This window comes from Bombus fervidus, chromosome 7, assembly GCF_041682495.2.
Source record: "Bombus fervidus isolate BK054 chromosome 7, iyBomFerv1, whole genome shotgun sequence".
Classification (NCBI taxonomy): Eukaryota; Metazoa; Arthropoda; class Insecta; order Hymenoptera; family Apidae; genus Bombus; species Bombus fervidus.
Genome location: NC_091523.1, coordinates 10,635,109 through 10,651,394, shown reverse-complemented (window position 1 = coordinate 10,651,394; position 16,286 = coordinate 10,635,109). Strand labels below are relative to the sequence as shown.

The window sequence follows — 16,286 nt, the reverse complement described above, 5'->3', positions numbered from 1 at the left end:
TGTAATCTAATATTTTTAGTATCTTTGAAACGATCAAGAGAATGACAAAAATACGTGTTTAATCCTAAGACCAAATAAAATTATAACATCTGTCTACATTTTAGATATCTCCTTATACATTTTCTTTCTCAGGTTTCTCTCAAATTTTGCTCATTTAATCCCGGTAGTCGTATCTCATTACAATACTAATGAAATCCCAAAATGTCTCGTATACTGCGCATAATATGTCTACGAAAAGTTCCTGCATATGTTTTAACACTTTCGTAAGCCACTGTAAATAGAGTTAGAGATAGAAATAGAGATAGAAACAGGTAGATGGACGCATACACGCACACGTACACACCCTAGCACACATGTATATATATATATACACACGGTTGTACCGCAATCCCTGTCGTATGATAAGGAGCTATCTTAAGAAATTCTCCGGTCGAGAAACTTTTTCGACCTTCCGTTCCAGAGAGTTCGCTGTATGTGCACCACCGACTGTTCCTGCAGTCGGACGATTGTGTTTCACAGAAGCATCCTATGCACACACACGATCAGTGTGTCGTATCGTGTGCAGAGAGTTCCCTTTGATTGTCTCCTTTGCTGTAGCTAGCGTGATCATATAGCTCTGGTGGCGGTTCGGTGGAACGTAAGACGGATGAATTGACCGGCGGCTCTGCTGTTTGTTAATCGGTTCAAACGCGATCACATTCTGTTCGAGTAAATACAAGAACAACCAACTAGTAGATAACTAATGGCATTCTCAATGACTAGAAAATCGTTCGAGTAGCAAGTTAATTAACTTTGACGCCAGGAGAAATTATCGATCGATTTCGTTCATATCAATTTTGTCAAATCGCTTTGGCGTTTAATCGAATTCGATACTCACTCTGCCTTTCGATTTTTTCGTTTTTCCTTGGGTACGCGAAGCTTCACGGATAGGGTTCGCGAAAACGGGAAAACGATTACCAATTCGGAGAATCGCTTTCAAGTACTTCCTCAAAGTATACAAAATGGCGGGCGAGTTCGAAGGGGCGCGATACGATTTCCAAGCCAGCTGCGCGATTAGGAGTCGCGCGATATCCCTTTCCGCTTCACCGGAACGCCAGCCAGAGCCTCAGGATCCTTTGAGGCAACTTACGGCAAGTTTCTCGAATTTTTCGAACTTCCGTCGCACTTTACCAGCTTTGGAATCATACGTACAGAACGTTTCCTTCCCCTTCTGCGTCTCTCGCACGAGGCAACGTCTATTAAACTGCGCGAACCGCTTCGAGTGTTTGTTCGGAATTGAATTTATCTCCTCGCGCGATCTGCTCTCGTTAAACGTTTCGAGCGCTTTCAATGAGATTGGCGACGAAGAAGATGAAGAAAACACAGCGTAGACGGCGAGAAACGCGAGAAAATCCGAAATATCACGAATTGTGTGTATTCAATTGGGGCGTAAACGTGTGCCGGTTTATCGGCGACGCGATACAACAATTAAAAGACGATAACGTCGGTACGTTTCGAGAGATAAACCTGGTTTGCCCGCGGCTCGCGGTTGTTACTGTCTTTTCGGAAATTCACGCACGGCTACGCGATAAACCCGGTGAAATCCGAAGCAATACTGGCTCGCGTTAACTAATCCCAGCCAGCGATGAACAATAGAGTACACGGAATTTCCTCCGTAAACCTAATACAGAAACATTTTGTGTGAAGGTAAATTTGGCGGCACGCATCAAACACGCCGGGATGTTATGCATACACGAATTGTAATTAATATGCGATTGCCGCCGGGGCAGAAAATTACGGAGGGGATGCCTGGGGGGGGGGGGATGTTGTGGGAGGACAGAATATATCAAACAAAGAGATGACATAACTTTCGGTATGTCACTGCTGCGATTATTCGTTGATAATCGTTCTTTGACATCTCTAATGGTCACATATGGTACCCGGTCACGCAGAAATTGTTTATTCCCATTCCTTTGTACGACAAATTGTTTCGTACAATTGACGATTTAGTTTTGCAAATTTTTGATATCTAAGATTTGATATACATGTCACACTGTCTATAAGTATTTGGACGTTTCCAAATTATTGGAAATGACACAAACTATATTTCAAACGGAACTCCATTACAGAATTTGGGCCACGAATTTTGTCTCGGTTAGTCGTATACAATTAGTACATGTCGATGAAAATGATAATTAATATTAATTATTACAAGTAAAAGGGAAATAATTTGAGACCAATGCAAATTGATATTGCGGGTACATTTGAATTAAACGGCTGTGTCTGTTCGATATTGGAATTTTAGAGCGATTCAAATGTAAATCCCTAACGACATTCTAAAAAATTTGTATGTGGAGCGACCCAGGTATATTCGTAATTTCGGTCTGTATCTAATAGAACGTTTGATCCTATTTATGGCTAAGAATGAAGAATTAACGGTAGAAGAAAGTTCTCCTACCGTAATATGGAAGATGTGATTAAAACATCGATATTTCCCTCCAAGTGCAACAGGAGTCCAAATATTTATGGATAGCCGTGTAATTATAAGAGAAAATAAAAAAGAAGGAGAATTGAAGGGAAGATACACATGGAAGATAATATAAAAGTGTTAACGTTAAAAGTCTCGGCAACTACGTCCATATGTACTCCATCAAAACTCCGCAAACACGAAGCATAGACGTAGGAATGAAAATGAATGGGTGTACCGCACGTGACCAGTAGAGTTCAGATACTGAGGCAAATTAAATCGTCCTGTCTTGTGAAGCCTGCAAAAGAGACCGGTATCGGAAAATATTTGCTTTCAGTTCACTCACCTAGAACGCGCACTTCGACTGAACGTTGAGAGGTGAAGTTATGCTTGTTTCTGGCGGTACACGTGTACGTGCCTTGATCGGCGGCTCGTTGCACCGTATCGATGAACAAGCTACCGTTCGCAACCCTCTGTCTCATGTTCGTAGGCAGCCTTACTCCGTCTGGTAACAACGTGATCGATCAATTTGCCTCGTAATCGCAATTGGAATTCCAAATGAATTCAAGCCAGTCCGTCGAGAATTTACTGACTCCACTTCGATTGCCCAATGTATAACGGATATATGGATGCATTTTTCAAATGAAAGATTGTATATGTGGAAGATAGGAGGACATATTAATACTCACCTTTCTCCCAAACGATCGATTCGATGGGATAACCAGCGACCGGGCATTTGATGTGAAACTGTTTCCCAGCAACCGCCGAAACCGTCGACATGGGCCTGACATATGGCAAACCTGCGATTGACAAGCAACGAAACATATATTTCGCTTCGAGCGATTCTCCCTCTGACGCGACACCGATGCTTCTCCACGTTCCCATCGAGTGTCATGAAGTATACATAAGACTCGCAATTTATACCATAATACAGGGTATCTACAAAGTATAGGCATGAATCAAAATATAAAGTGTAATATACCATTTAACACCTCTGATATAATAAAAACGTGGAGTTATTTAACTAAGCTTCAACAGACTGAAAACACAGTCTTGCACTTTGAACACATTAGTCAAACTTGTTATAAGACAGCTTTCGTCATTAATATGATAAAAAATGAGAAAATATCCTGTACATTCTGTTCGACGAGAAAAGTTAGAAAGAGAACCTTTTTGGTGGACCTACGGACGCGTAGTGCTTCGTGGTTGCTACTGAAAAAACCAACAAGCGTTGCACTCTGCTCAGACCAAGTACTCATCAGCATGTTGCATCGCGTCAGTTTTTTCCAGTTGCGATTTCTTTTGCTTTTATTTTTTGATTCGCCCTCCTATCTACGAACAAGTTCATAAAACTTGTTTGAATGGGGAAATCTTGTGAGTTTCACAGGGTGTACAAGGTTTTCATCTTCGTCCGACAAGCGGAACGATTCGCAGCCAGCGTAAATCCGCTGATAAAACAAAAGCTACAAGGCAGTTTTTAATTAACAGAAACCACCGCTCCAAGGGTGGTGGTTAATGACAAAGGATCCCATCGAGCCGATATTCCTGGTGATCGATTCGAGCTACGCGAGTGCGAAAGATAGACGAAGACGGAAAGAATCTAGAGAAAGAGAGAAAGTGAGAAAAGAATAAAGGAGGAAAGGAATAGTGAGAGAAAAAGAGAAAACATAATATTCCCCGGGGTTTCCAGTCAATTTCAATCGACACCGGCCGGCGATTCTTCTCCTTAACAGTCTTTACCCTCTCACTCTCTTTCTCTGAGCTCTTACTCCTACGGAGTACTCACCGTAAATATTGAGTTTCGCCGAGTGACTCGCCTCGCCAGCGCGGCTGCTCGCGATGCACTCGTACTCGCCCCCATCTTCGGACTTCACCGACGAGATGTTCACGTGGGATATTACGTCCCCGTACACGGTCACGTACTGGCCAATCAGGAGTCTGTCGTTTTGCGGAAGCGGAAATCCATCCAGCAGCCAGGAAATTTGCGGCGTGGGATTACCCGCGGCGCTGCATTTCAGAGAAACCGATGGACCGGTCTGCATTGTCTGTTCGATAAACCTGTAGACCAGCTGCGGCGCGATCTCTGTTAACAGACGTTATGCTCGGATTACACATACCTCGAAGCATCGAAATACCAGCACACTGACTCACGGCTTTCCCTCTCAGCCATCCTTTCCTCGTCTTTTCACCCCCGATTTCTATCTTCTTCTCTCCAACCGTAATCTGTCTGAACGATCGTCCTACCTCGTCCCACCCTGGTTTCCGATCGAACCTGGATTCTCCGTCGCTAATTACCACCTACTTCTACCCCCTGCAGCTACTACCACTTCGCTAATATCCGGCTATTTATTTACCTGGTAGACTCGCTGCTCGATCTTCGCTCTACCCTCGTCGCCGGAGCCTAACTTTCGATCCTATTCGGATTAAATTTGTATTATACAGAAAGGCAAAACGCGGATTAGAATCGTACCGAGACGATATTGGCCAGAGAATAATACTAGGATTATTTCCGATAATTTTTATCTAGTACGCAAGAGGCGGATAAAGTGCGTATTAATAATTTGTAGAAACTTTGAGAGAACGGCAAGATTAGATAGTCTAGGCAAAGTCAGTGCGGATTAATTACGGAACGTCTGCGCGGGAGCAAAAATAAATCCTCGAAGGTAAAAAGCAAGAAGAAAAAATAGAATAGTAGAAGATGACAGAGGGATTTATACAATATCTTCCTACGCTATAATATTACTTTATTAAAAAGATTCTCCATTTACCTGTTCTACGCCAAGATAATAAATTATCTTAATTTAATGTAATTTCCGTGCAAAAGTATTTCTTTCCCGTTCTTTGATTCAAATAACATTGTTTAGGATCGTGCAAAATCGTAAGGAAAATAGCGCAAGAATAGGAGGAACAGGTAGACAAATTCGGTAGAAAATTAACAGAGTGCGTAATGACAATAATATAGTTTATCATAGTATAAAGATGTAGACGACTAGAAATTGAGAAATTTTTGAAAGATATTACATAAATTTCAACTTCCGGCTATGCACCGGCTCAAATGGATTTTTGACTCGGCCACTCACCGAAACTGGGTCACTGTTATAGCCACTGTGACGCGTCGTTGTGCCGCGAGAAGAATCGCCGTTCTAACTATAACGAAAAAATCCAATATCGAAACTGTCCGAATCGGTTAACCTCCAAACTGCTCAATGTCTGCGTCGTAGATCGACAAAACATCGCGTCCGGGATACACGTGGAACGATCTCGATGCGCTTCTAACCTGACACTCGGTCATCGTATCTTTTTTCATTATGTGGATTTTAATAAGCAGCAATATTTTGTGTTAAATAATTGGCCTGAAGATTAATGGGACTCGGAGATTAAGAGCAGCGCAACTTAACGAAGAAACATTGAAAATAACCGCGACGCGTTCGCAAGCATGCGTTCCAGTTCCAGAAGGGCTCTAAATGAACGTGCCACCGCTCGTAACGAGCCCTGCTGGTAATGAATTCATGAACTTCATAAGCGCGAGCACGTCGACTACGAAATAACAGCCGACTTTCCGCCAACTTTTCGTATGCATACCTTGATTCTTGCACGCCCCTGCTACACGTAGTAACTTCGACGTCTCCTCCGAAGTCGACATCGTCCACGGTTCTCCGTGTTACTAAGTGTCAAAACTCTTACAAGAAAAACATCAGCTTAGAAACTTTGCGTCCGTTTCTTGTCAATGTTCCCATCCTTCTTCTTTTCTTTTTTTTCAAGCAAGCCTGTGTCATTCGTCGTCTATTTGACGCTAAGATGTCCTTAACTTTTTTCCGAGATGTTTCGCTGACTTTTCAAGCACATATATGTATATATATGGCAAAGATCAAAGTAAATTATACGGCTTGATAATTTGCAACGATATTTTATCAACGAAATTTCAAGCACAATGACGTTTGACGCGAAGCGTTTGCAGAAAACGATGGTCGTGTTTCACCAAGGTGGCAGCGGGAAATTTGGTAATGAAAATTCGAAATCACGGCGACACGGCGTATAATTAAAAGACTGCCTACCCAAGGAAGCTATTAGTAAATTAACAATTACGCCTGTCCAATTAGTCCGCCTCATTATTTCGCCTTCGGAACTGGCTGCACGTACAACTTTGCGTTCCAGGTTTCCTTGAGCCTGGAATAATCTTTAAAAGCATCCTGCTTCGGGGTTGCCTGTTTACTCAGACTCGAAAGAAGCGTTCCAGCAAGCCCATCCTTTCATTATACTTTCCCCGAGTTTCGTATTTATTATAAAATTATACGAATTAAACAAGTCAACAACTTTAATCATTTCTCGGCGATCCTTTCCACGAAAAAATTTCTTTCTATAGAAAATTCATCAAATGTTTCCAAAATCTCGTTGGTAAGCTTAATCCCAACGATCAACACGTTTCTCGCCCGTAATACAAGACACTTTCGTGCGGTAAAAGCGCTGGTTCAGCGAACGAGGTTGATGTTAATGAAACGTTAACAGGGTAGACCGCTTGTTTATCGTTCGCCTGGAAAGAAAACGAGAATCGCCGTGCAAATAATAGCCGAGGCTGTCGCCAAATATAACCAGTACTCTAGCGAGCATACCTCCTAGCCGCTGGTTGCAATTTAAATTAAAAATCTGCGGAGGGCGACTCGACTCGTAGAGAAACTTCATTTCCCGCCCCCTCCGTTTAGGGGAGAACAAATTTCTTCGTTTTCCGGGCTCGATTTAAAGTCCAGCCTTTTTTCTCCGAACTTTCGTACCGTGACTTGTTCTTATTATATTCGTAATGGCCATCCAATCTGGTCGAACGAAATATATCTCTCGCGAGCCATTAGCCAAATTTCGTTTCGACCGTTTAATTTCCAATATAATTACAGTCCAGTTGCCTGTGGCAGATTGCGGTATATGCGTAATACTACCATCAAATGATCTCAATAAAACAAAGAGATATGGAAAAAGTATTTCTGTTTGCTAGGATAAACTTACATACAACTACTATTTCTTAATATAGTTTCTTGGCAAACGCAAGCATTTGTTGAGAAACATCTTTTACGTGCTTGAACAATTTCCAACCTTATACATATATCTCCATACAAACATATGAAAATCTCATGGTAATAGGTCTAGACGATAAGACAGATGTTCCCACCGAAAGTTACGCAACAGGATTTGAATAAGAGTTGTGTAACAATTGACACAACGATTGAACGAATAACACGTAGCTGAAACTTGAGTTCGTCTGTTATACGACGTGTCACTATACTACGCATGTATATACTATGTGTACTATACACGTGTTATACTGTAATGTACGATTGACCGATGCAATTGAGTTGACATTTAATATAAATATAAATAATAATGCTGCATCTATAAATATCGCTCAGAAATTCTGTGACTATGCATATCCTACATAATATAAAATTGTCTAATATATTGAATACAAGCTTAACTCGATAAGGTTCGCGACATTTCCTTATTATATATGCCGATAAGCATTTTCTCGGAAACTTGACTTCGATATACATCGGAAGCGAAACAATTGTAGGAAACGTGGTTTCTGATACGCGAATTTTCCAACAAAGTAGTACGGCATGCTTAATAGAACGAACGAAGCGCGGTATTCGCTTCTTGAGAACGCGACTACTTGCGGTAACTGCCAACACGATGCTGGGTGTCTCTCTCCTGTGTACTCTATTCTGATCTCTATCTCGTTTCCTCGCATGGCTGACGTGCCTTCTTCCTCCTAACGTATCTATGACGCATAATAAATAGACGCAGCCAGAGCTGCAGGCTGGAGCGAGATCGTGCTCGGCTGGCATGCAAAGCATTGGCAAAACCGCAGGAATCTCGTTAGCGTATGCAAATCCAGGGTGGCGGTACTAACTATCCCATCGTGCTGCGGGCAATCCCCACCTAATGTACACTATGTGCCCTGCAGCTTAGAAATCATGCGACCGAGAAAAATTCCAACAGTAGCTAATGGGATACATCAAATTTTTCCACACATCGAAAATCGACACGCGTCACGCTGTTGATCGGTCAATCGGAAAAACGGTCTGGACGATCTCGGCACGTTCATTTTCGAACAGATTCGTTCGCAGTGGACGAAGGTTAAAATTGGTATGCTCGGGTTCTATGAGAACGCAAGAAACCTTTTTGGTGAATTTCTCTTGCTCCTTTGACAGCGAATTCCTTTTCCTTTTTTAATCGCCGAGTGCATGTGATCGAGTCCTTAAACATTTTCGACTTTTTATATGTACGTAATTAAGTATGTCATATTATATAGAATTAACGAGATGAATTGAACTGATATAACGAAGAGAAGTAAATTATGTGTAATTTTTTAATATTCTTGATCGTGGATTTTTTTTAATTTTCGAGTCATTACTACTGGAATCACAGACTTAGTATATAACATATTTTTGCTTGATTACAAGTCAACTTTACTATTGCGAAAATTATATGTATATGGTCTGAATAATTGTGAGAAGATTGATTTAACATTATCAATGAACTTTTACGTGTTGCAAGTTACAGGTTATTAATATTACTTCTTTCAACTTTTATATCCATCCTGTCATGACATCGATTTTCTTCACAACTGCTTCTATATTGAACGTGACTAGCGGTTTTTCAAGATAGCAATCTATATAAATATTGAAAAAAAAAGGAATAAAACATACCAAAGAATTAATAAATTTTCTCGCATAATAACATTAAATTTGGTAACAAAACAAATAAAATTCTACAAATAAATTCTATAAATTACAAGTCACCTAATTATCCTATTATATACATATAGGCAAATAAATTGTAAACTGTAAAAGAAAAACTTTTACAGCTTCTCAATTTGCTAATATTATTGGTTAATAAATTAATATGCAAGAAGACTCTGAAACTAGAACACTTTGACAGGTTTAATAATTCCAGCGTAAACGAAATCGATTATGGTTTATTCTATAAGAAAAATAACCTAACTTAGCGTCTTTTGAACGTTACGAGCGGCGGCGAACGTCGAAGAAATAACGCGCAATCGTAGCGTCGTTAAAGCTAATGAAAAGTCGCTTAGCGCGGCTACCTGACGACCACGGCAAGTTATTGTAGCCCGATGCAATTGCGGGTGAAGCGTTCAAAGGTTGAATCCATTACCGTTGTTTGCTCCTGTTCTTGTTTCTGTGGCGCCCCGCCATCGGCTACCTACTCTACTTCGTCTCTTCAATTACCCCCACCGTAATGGGGCAGCGGCTACGTGGCGAGAAAGGAAATAGTTTCACTTCTCTCTGATACTCGACCAGGATGGATTATTGAATCGTGGAAGAAAGAAAACGGACCGTGGTTCGAGAGCCCAGCCATTGTATCGTTCGACCACCGTCAGTCAAACTGAAACTAACGTTCTTTCATCCGAGAGAAAGAAAATTTCATGTTTCAACGGCCATCGAAGTTAGCCCGCGTGGTTAATGATGAAGAAAGTACGTGGTAACTTTTCAACGTCGTACAGATTGTTTCAACAACCTTTAGAATAAAACGTCAGAAGAATAGAGAATAATTAGCCTCTGCTGTACCGTAGAAAATATCTGAATTGACTTTCATTGTTCGAAGCGATGCTATTATAAAATTAAATTTTACGTACACAAAATTGCGCCGGCAAGTTTACCGAATAAGCGACGTTTTACGTTTTTAGTGTTTTAATTAATGCGTATCTTGTGAGAATCTTCGAGTCGGTGTTCGAGATTTTCTGCGAATCTGTTTGAAGGTCCGAATCTTGTAAGGATATGAGATATAAAAATGTGAGATCGAGTATGAATTTGTTTCAGTGTTGTTTGAGATCTTGTGTGAATCCGAATGTGTGCTGGTGACGATCTGTGATTCGTTAGATGAAGCTGAAAGTTTGTTGGTGCAGCAGAGTCGTCTTCTACAATTGAAGTAAGTTCGTTAGATAAAGAAATTTCACAAATCACATGTTAAAGCTAGTAGTAATAAGTACCGTTGCAGAATACGTGTTAAGTAGTGCTGTAACGAAATAAATGCGATCATACAAGTAAATTTTAGAAATCAATCTGATTATCCTATTTGACGAAAAATGATAAAATTGTAAAAAATACATTTATAACTTAAGCCTATCGATCAACTTAATTCTAATCTAGTTTTATAGTTCGTCGATTTACCAATACATATTATTAGTTGGTAAATTATTATGTGAATGAATGGCCTGGGATCTAAAATCTTTGAAGGTCGATTATCGATTGATATTTGAGAAAAATACGAATGAGACGGTAGCCAAAAGTGTCTAAATAATGGAGAAATGAATCGATTCAATTTATTACACAAAGTAAGGAAAGATAGAAATTGTAGCGTCTGAATCGTCTATTTTGAAAGATTTGAATCGAAACGAAGCTTTTTCTCGCGTTTGTTTGAACGAAATCGCGGATAAATGAAAAAAAAGAGAGAAAAAGAAGAGGAAATCGAGGTATGGAGAATTGGCTTGATTGTATTTCCTGGAAAATTCGAGTATTGCGTGGTTCTCGATAGGGCATTAATGTAGCACGCTGGGATGGACCGTTGAACGGGCGGACAGCAAACGAGGCCATTTTCGCGCAAAAATAGCGCGTGATGCCCGCGGCGTAGCAACGCTCACGACGGAAAATACGTTACGAGAGGCAGCGGGCTTCGAAACGTGGAACGATAGCCGTGAAACGATATGGAACAGGATGAAGTGATGCCTCCTACCACGGGCACAGGAAGCTCACCAGGCGCGAAATAGCGCGGCGGACACTTTATTCCTGTAACCGAGCCCGAGGCTGGCCAAAGGCAATCTGCCTTGGTAAAAGTGTTTTAATTGAAATCTTCGGGGCTGTAACTCGCTCCGCTTGCCATCGTCGAGAGAACAACGTTCGATGTTCGGGATAATGGAAAAAGCATCGCGAGCGTTGGTCGAAATATGACGAGAACCGATACGCGGAAGTGAATGTAAAGCGAGAAAAAACAAAGCAGCACCCACTGGGTTCGTTCCCCGGCTGTTTTACATCGAAATAACGCGCTATCGCGCTTCGCCGCACCAAAGCGTTGTCGAGTAGATGGTGCATCTCGAGACCAAGAGGGAGAGACAGTCACGGCACAAACGGTCGATTGTAATCGTTTGACATACTTTATTGTCGACTGTGGATATGGATGCAAGAAGAAGAAAGCGTTTTGTAGGTCACGGAGTCAAAGGTCTGTTCTATCGTCGCGTCAACCGAAACTTTGAATTGGATGTATAAAATGTCGTGTTCATTTAACTTGTTCGACACTCCATAAAAGTAGAATCTTGCTTATCTAAACGGACACTGTAAGTATTAATTATTAATAAGATCTCTAGAAGATTCATACGGCACACATAGTACATTTATTAATTTTTTCTATTGCATGTGTTCAAATACTTTCACTAATTATCATATATTAATATATATATTCGTTATGGAAATACGATTTTCTATGTGAATTGAATATTCTAATAAAAATTACTGAAATCAATCCATAGTTTGAGTAGTAGGCATTCGATACTAATTATCTCCTACAGTACAAACGAACTGCAAATAAACCAGATTTTATTATACTTCATCTGTAATTTCATTGATGTATCGACTTATCGTATTAAAAATTATTCAAAGACTGAAGTGAAAATGGCCTGAAAAATGTACGTGACGATGGAAATTTAATAATTAAAAGCGATGAGGATCGATGTGCTGAGAACGCGATTAACGGGGTGGTAAACAGCGATTTCCGTGGCGAGGCACGATCGGGAAACCGATGTGGCCATTTTCGCGCAAAAATGGCACGTACTTCCCCAGAGGGAAGCCGTGCGGCTCCGTGATGGAAAACGCGTTACGATGGAGTGGCACGCAAACCTGGAATGGATCGTATGGGAAAGAGTTCCACTGCATTAACCACCAGCAACCTATCACCGCGGCACCATTCGCTCGACAAACAGGTCCATCCCTTCTCCGCCACCCTTTATGCTGTAGCAGCCCACACCATTTCGTCGTTCCTCCATCTACGAGCCTGTCTTTCAAACATCGTAGCTGGGCCGCTCCATCGTCAACCAAGGAGTAGTGAACTCGAATCGAACGAAGGAAAAAGACGAGGAAATGGCAAAGGGTAGAAGGGGAAACCTTCCCGGGACCAAGAGGTTTTTCGATTTCTCGCGGTTGATCAGATTCAAAGTCTGTGATCAGGACGAAACGAAATGTAAATCCGTCGTGAAAATTTAACGAGGAAGTAAATTTTACTAGCAAGATGAGGAAGACATCGTGTCGGTGCAATTGAAAGCTACGGCTGTGCTGACGTTGCGATGTCATTAGATGGTACCTCTGAGTGTCTTAAATGTTTCATTTCACGGAACGTTCGTTAAGCTGTTTCTATCTAGCGTAGGAGGAGCGAGCTAAGAGGGGTAGATAGAACGAGGGTTGTTTAAAATCGTTTAAACGGTATAATGGATATTACGCGGAGCTAGAACTGTAGCTGGCCCGAGTCGCGAAGAAAAAGATGATTATGTAGCATGCGGGCAGAATTAAACGGGCAATCTTGAATATCCGTTCGAACGCTTGGCGACGATTTAATAAAACGATCCGCGCCGTTTCACGCGGGATTACCAGCGAGGAAACGACGTTCCATCGGTTAGGCCATCCTTTCTCATCTTCCATTTCCGCTCTCGTTGCACACGATAACCAGCAAGCAAAAACGCGTTGGTGTGTTGTATATGATGCGATAAGGTACGTAAACGCTAAACAAACAGAGACTCACCGCCCAGCCGCAATTCCGCGATTCCTTGAGCCATTTCATACTCGCTTCTCACAAAGCACTGGTACATGCCACGGTCCTCTCTTGCAACCGCCATCACGGAAATACGTTCCCTGGAAACCGCCCTTATGCGACCGCCCGTCCTCAATGGCTGACCGTCCTTCAGCCAGTACAGCGCCGTCTGCGGAAATCCACTTGCGCTGCACGTCTGAAAAGCAGTTTAGAGAAAAGAGGCTGATGAGAAACGTTGCCTGTGTCCGATGCCGTCGTATGGATCGACCTCGAATCTGCCGCGCTTCTTTTCTCTCCTTTCTTCCGAAAACAAGATTGCCATCTATGGCGAGAGAAAGCCACGGAAAGAAGAAGGCAAAACGCGAACGCCGTCGTAGCTTGAAATCAGACCTTTCGCCTTTTCGCCGTGGCCCTCGTAAAAATCGGATTACTCCGGAACGTGGATCGCGGCAAATGGCTTGGATGCGAGCGAAGAATTTACCGGCAGATGAACTTTGCGAACGGAGATTGCGGTCTACTTGCCTTACGTACACCGCTTTTGTCTTCCAGGGTTAGGGCAGGCAAAGTTACCAGTAATGGTTATTATTAGGATCATGTATGTGAAATTTTGTTTCTTCGAAGTTTGAATTTAGCGGCTCAATGTTATATATCCAATTCTATTCTATTCTATTCAATGACTCTTGTTGTTCTTCATATAACGTAACATCGCTGTTAAACAAAAACTTGCTTCAATGAAACTATAAAAAAAGCAACAGAAGTCAGTATATGAATATGTCTCGGAAGACAATTGATCAATTCCGTTGCTTTGGTTTTATGATTTACGTGCATGAATATGTTCAACTTCTGAAAAATAAATATCTTATTTTTGTAAGTAAACTCATCGCAAGAAGATGACAGAAATGTCAGAAATTCCAATTCAAAAAACGAAGTTTGAACATTTTTCTAGTCTTTTATTTCTTTTATCTTGAGAGATCTCATCAAACCTTACTCTCTCAAATCACGAAGTTTATCAGTTTGACTTCTGATATAGGAATGATGTACACGTAAATCGCAGTCGACCATGAAAATCATCAATTACCAAATGAGCGGCTTTCCCAAGATCGACGGTCTGGATCGATGGCTGAACGTGCACGCTCAGTGGTGCAGACACCGTTAACCTCACTTCCATAGATTCGCTGCCCTCCGAATTACTAGCGCTGCACATGTACGAGCCGGCGTCGCTCTCCTGGACGCCTTGTATGATCAACGAACCGTCTCGAACAACGTAATGCCCGGTCGAGTCCTCCACCGGCTCCTCCCTCTGATTCCTGTTATAGTACCACCTGTAACAAAAAGAGAATAAGAAAAGAAGCGTATCCGTATATTTGCACGAGCATCGACGTTGATTCTCGCCTAAGAATCGCGAGACAAAGAAAAGAGGAAAAGCGGTGCACGATTTTCGCCGCGGATCATAAAACAACAGCGTTACGACGCACAGATACGATCGAAATTCTATTTTAGATCCTATCGATATCCGATCGTTGGACTAACGTAAATTTCCTCGAGAACGTTACCTTGGACGCCTCTTCGGGTCTTATTGAAGAAAAATATAGACCTGTGATATCGCTTTATATATACACATGGTTAGCACGTAAAATTTTGTCATATAGCGAAATGTTATGCCCTGTCTGTCTCGCGATACGAAAATTTTTGGGTATAGCGAAATGTTATACGGAGGAAAATTTTAGATCAGCTTCGTGGTAACATTCTTGAAATATATACGCGGCTAGAGCGTTAAATTTTATCATATAAGAGTGAAGTATCGTCTCCTGCCAGTCTGTTTAAATTGGACCTTGATAAGACACTATTTGAAGTTATATCGAAGAAAAGTATAGCTCGGACTCCTGACATTATTTTCAAAGTATGTGATTACTGAGCTAAATTCTGGCATATTATAACAGCAAAATATCGTGTCTAGTCTGTCTCTTAAAATAAAGCGCTTTTGACTACCACTTTATATTAATTTCGCAAACGAGGACTGTGTAATATTAGGGAAAATTATAGCCTAAAAATTATCGCCATACTATCTTTAAAATGCATATGTGGTTATAACGCTAAATTTTACCATATATAAGGGCGAAACATCGTGTTCTGTCTGTCCTATGAAACGGTGGTTCGACAGACTTTGAAAGAAGAGAAACAACGACATACTCACGTCGCAAGATTCTCCTTCGTGTCTGACGGCAAATGGGATATACTACTGTCAACTCGAGCGTACGCTCGCTTCACTGACTAGTCGAACTCGATGAATCGTAACATTGCATCGTTGCAGTCAGCCATTCAGCCAGTCAGCCATCTCGCTACGATACAGCGTTACATTACGTTCGATCGCTGCTCAAGATTCAGCTCGGTGGCGAAGCAAAAATAGCAGCGCATACCAGAGTGCACTGGCACCGGACAGAGGGCGATATTACTGCTTTGCTATCCGACCAAGCCTTTCCATTCCAACGGTGTATCTCTCTAGTGCACTCGCCAACCACAAAATAACAACTGTTTCATTGGGAAGACTGAATACACACAGCACGGCCGTGAATTGTGCTACACGGCTACAGCCATACGTTCACTCCCTCGTTTTGCTTGTCTCTTCCTCTCCCTCTCTCCATCTCTCTCATTTTTTTTGTATTCGACAGAAACCCTCGCACAAGCGGAGAGCGTATGCAACGCGCTTCGATGTACTGGCACGTTTTCAAAACACTCCCGCTTGAACAAGCAGCTGGATAAACTGCGCCTCTGCCTGCACCGGATACGGACGAAAATCGTTAATACCAGCGTATCTTTAAATAAAGGAGACGAACGGCTCGCGTATACGTATGTTCGTTCGTTTTCGCAAGCGAAGCGTATGCAAATTCCTGAAAACGCAGAGGGAACGCGGGAACGTTTCGAGCTGCGAGAATTTCAAGCGTCTCCACAGATACGGGATAATCGAATCGATCTTTCGCGAGCACACGCGACCTTTGACCTCATCGAAGTACAGAGAAAAATCGTAGCAAATTCCAACATC

The 16,286-nt window shown here is 41.7% G+C and overlaps 1 protein-coding gene across 6 annotated transcripts in view; it reads right to left on the bottom strand.

Annotated features, from left to right (window-relative positions):
* The window catches only part of LOC139988675 (cell adhesion molecule Dscam2), a 162,990-nt gene that overhangs the window by 56,929 nt on the left and 89,775 nt on the right, over window positions 1-16,286 (bottom strand). For all 6 annotated transcript variants that reach the window (XM_072006345.1, XM_072006347.1, XM_072006350.1 and 3 more), the window contains exons 6-10: window positions 14,325-14,568; window positions 13,238-13,442; window positions 4,233-4,529; window positions 3,136-3,246; window positions 2,793-2,951 (exon numbers count right to left, since the gene is read on the bottom strand). In XM_072006345.1, the coding sequence (XP_071862446.1) occupies window positions 2,793-2,951; window positions 3,136-3,246; window positions 4,233-4,529; window positions 13,238-13,442; window positions 14,325-14,568 (1,016 nt within the window). The remainder of the gene's footprint in view (window positions 1-2,792; window positions 2,952-3,135; window positions 3,247-4,232; window positions 4,530-13,237; window positions 13,443-14,324; window positions 14,569-16,286) is intronic.